Below are 2,014 nucleotides of genomic sequence, written 5' to 3' on the forward strand. Positions count from 1 at the left end.
AGGTGTCCCTGCTGCTGGCAGGGGGGTTGGGACTGGATGAGCTTTAAGGTCCCTCCCAACCCAAACCAGTCTGGGCTTTGATTAAAACTGGAATGCTTGGGTGCTGGAAATGCATCCTGAGCACCAGCTCCGTGGAACCAACCTCAGTGCCATTTTTTTAGTGTTCCCCTTGAACACATACATGATGTTTTCTCCTGTTTCAAGGCAATTCCAAGGCCACACAGACGGTGCCAGCTGCATAGACATCTCCCACGACGGTACGAAGTTGTGGACGGGGGGTCTGGATAACACGGTGCGTTCCTGGGACCTGCGGGAAGGGAGGCAGCTCCAGCAGCACGACTTCACCTCCCAGGTGAGCACGGGCTGCCATGATCCCAGGATGGGGCAATGTCCTGGTCTCATTGTGCAGCTCCTCATGACGACCCTGCACAAGGGTTTATCCCTCCAGCTCGGGGGCTGAATGGCTGTGGGATGGGGTTTTTCCTGCTGGGAAAATGGCAAAGCTGGGATCTCGTGTCCCCTTGGGATGTGCAGGAGTGTCCATGGGGCTGGAGCCATCCTGGTGTTCACAGGTCTCGTATGGCTGCTCCAAACACATGGAAATGTCTCTCCAAACCTCACTGCAGCTCCTCAGGGCTGACCAGCACCCTCCACCAGTGCCATACGGCTGGTGAGACTGGAGTTGTGTGGTCAGGGTCCAGAAAGGCAACTGCATGGCTGAGATCTCTGCTGCATCCCAGCTGCTCACCCCACAGCATGGGTGGTCAGGACTTCCTGCTGCAGGAAGGTCATGGAGTTGGGCCAGAGCAATGTGTGTGCTGAGGAGGAGCTGAGGGAACAGGGGTTGTTGAGCCTGGAGAAAAGGAGGCTGAGGGGAGACCTTGTGGCTCTGTGCAAGTCCCTTGGAGGAGGGTGGAGAGAGGTGGGGGTGGGTCTGTTCAACCAAGGCCCAAGGGACAGGACAAGAGGAAATGGGCTCCAGTTGTGGCCAGGGCAGTTGAGATGGGATGTGAGGAAGAATTTCTTTGCTGCAAGGGTTCTGAGGCATTGGAAGGGGTTGCCCAGGGCAGTGGTGGAGTCCCCATCCCTGGAGGGTTTGGAGAGTCATGTAGACACAGTGCTGAGGGACATGGGTTAGTCATAGGGGACTGGTCAGTGTTGGGTTCATGGTTGGACTCGATGAGCTTCAAGGGCTTTTCCAACCCAGGCCATTCTGGGATCCAGAAGCCAGGCCACCGCTGTTTCCAGCCCATGAGCAGCCATGGCTTAGAGCTCATTTAGTCTCGCTGCCTTCCACACTGAGTCTTCCTCTTCTGGAGGATGCCAGAAAGGTGTTTACAATCAAAGCCATCACGTTATTATGGTCTACCAAAGGAGTCAACCCCAGCTTGGCTCATGCCTGGGCGATTGGCATCTCTCTCCAATGGTGGGTGCAAACCCCCTACCCTCACCATCCCCTCTGTGTCCCCCCCACCACAGATCTTCTCACTGGGGTACTGCCCAACGGGTGAGTGGCTGGCAGTGGGCATGGAGAGCAGCAACGTGGAAGTGCTGCACCACACAAAGCCTGACAAGTACCAGCTGCACCTCCATGAGAGCTGTGTCCTCTCCCTCAAGTTCGCCTACTGCGGTAAGTGGCTCTCCTGGCCCCCCCAAAAGGGGGTTGGCTCTCCTGGCCCCCCCCAAAGGGGGTTGGCTCTTCTGGCCCCATTGGTGATGGTTGGAGATGAGTGTGAGGACCACAGTGGGAAGGGTCACTGCATGGTGTGGTGGTGGTGGTGGAGGGCTGAGCATGGAGGTTTCCAGCAGGATCCATCCCATGGATGATACATTTGGGGGTTATCTCCATAAAATGATCCTGGTCATGGTTGCAGATCATCACATTGTGTGGGAGGAGGGAATCCAGTGCCTGCCCGTGTGCTGGGATGTGTCCCATCAGGGGAGGGACTGGGGTGGGTATCTCTGGAAGAGTTCTAGATTCTCCCAGTTCTCCAAAATTTCTGAGGGAAGGAGG

General features: G+C 56.5%; 1 protein-coding gene across 1 annotated transcript in view; it reads left to right on the forward strand.

The window, feature by feature from the left end:
* LOC104522096 (transducin-like enhancer protein 3) overlaps nt 1-1,662 on the forward strand; it is a gene marked incomplete at both ends in the record, with an annotated part of 2,215 nt that extends 553 nt beyond the window's left edge. The window contains 2 exons of the mRNA XM_010164291.1: nt 205-352; nt 1,480-1,662. Of these exons, the coding sequence (XP_010162593.1) occupies nt 205-352; nt 1,480-1,662 (331 nt within the window). The remainder of the gene's footprint in view (nt 1-204; nt 353-1,479) is intronic.
* Between the last annotated feature and the right edge of the window lie 352 nt (nt 1,663-2,014).

Source organism: Antrostomus carolinensis, unplaced genomic scaffold, assembly GCF_000700745.2.
Source record: "Antrostomus carolinensis isolate BGI_N321 unplaced genomic scaffold, ASM70074v2 scaffold43663, whole genome shotgun sequence".
NCBI lineage: Eukaryota > Metazoa > Chordata > Aves > Caprimulgiformes > Caprimulgidae > Antrostomus > Antrostomus carolinensis.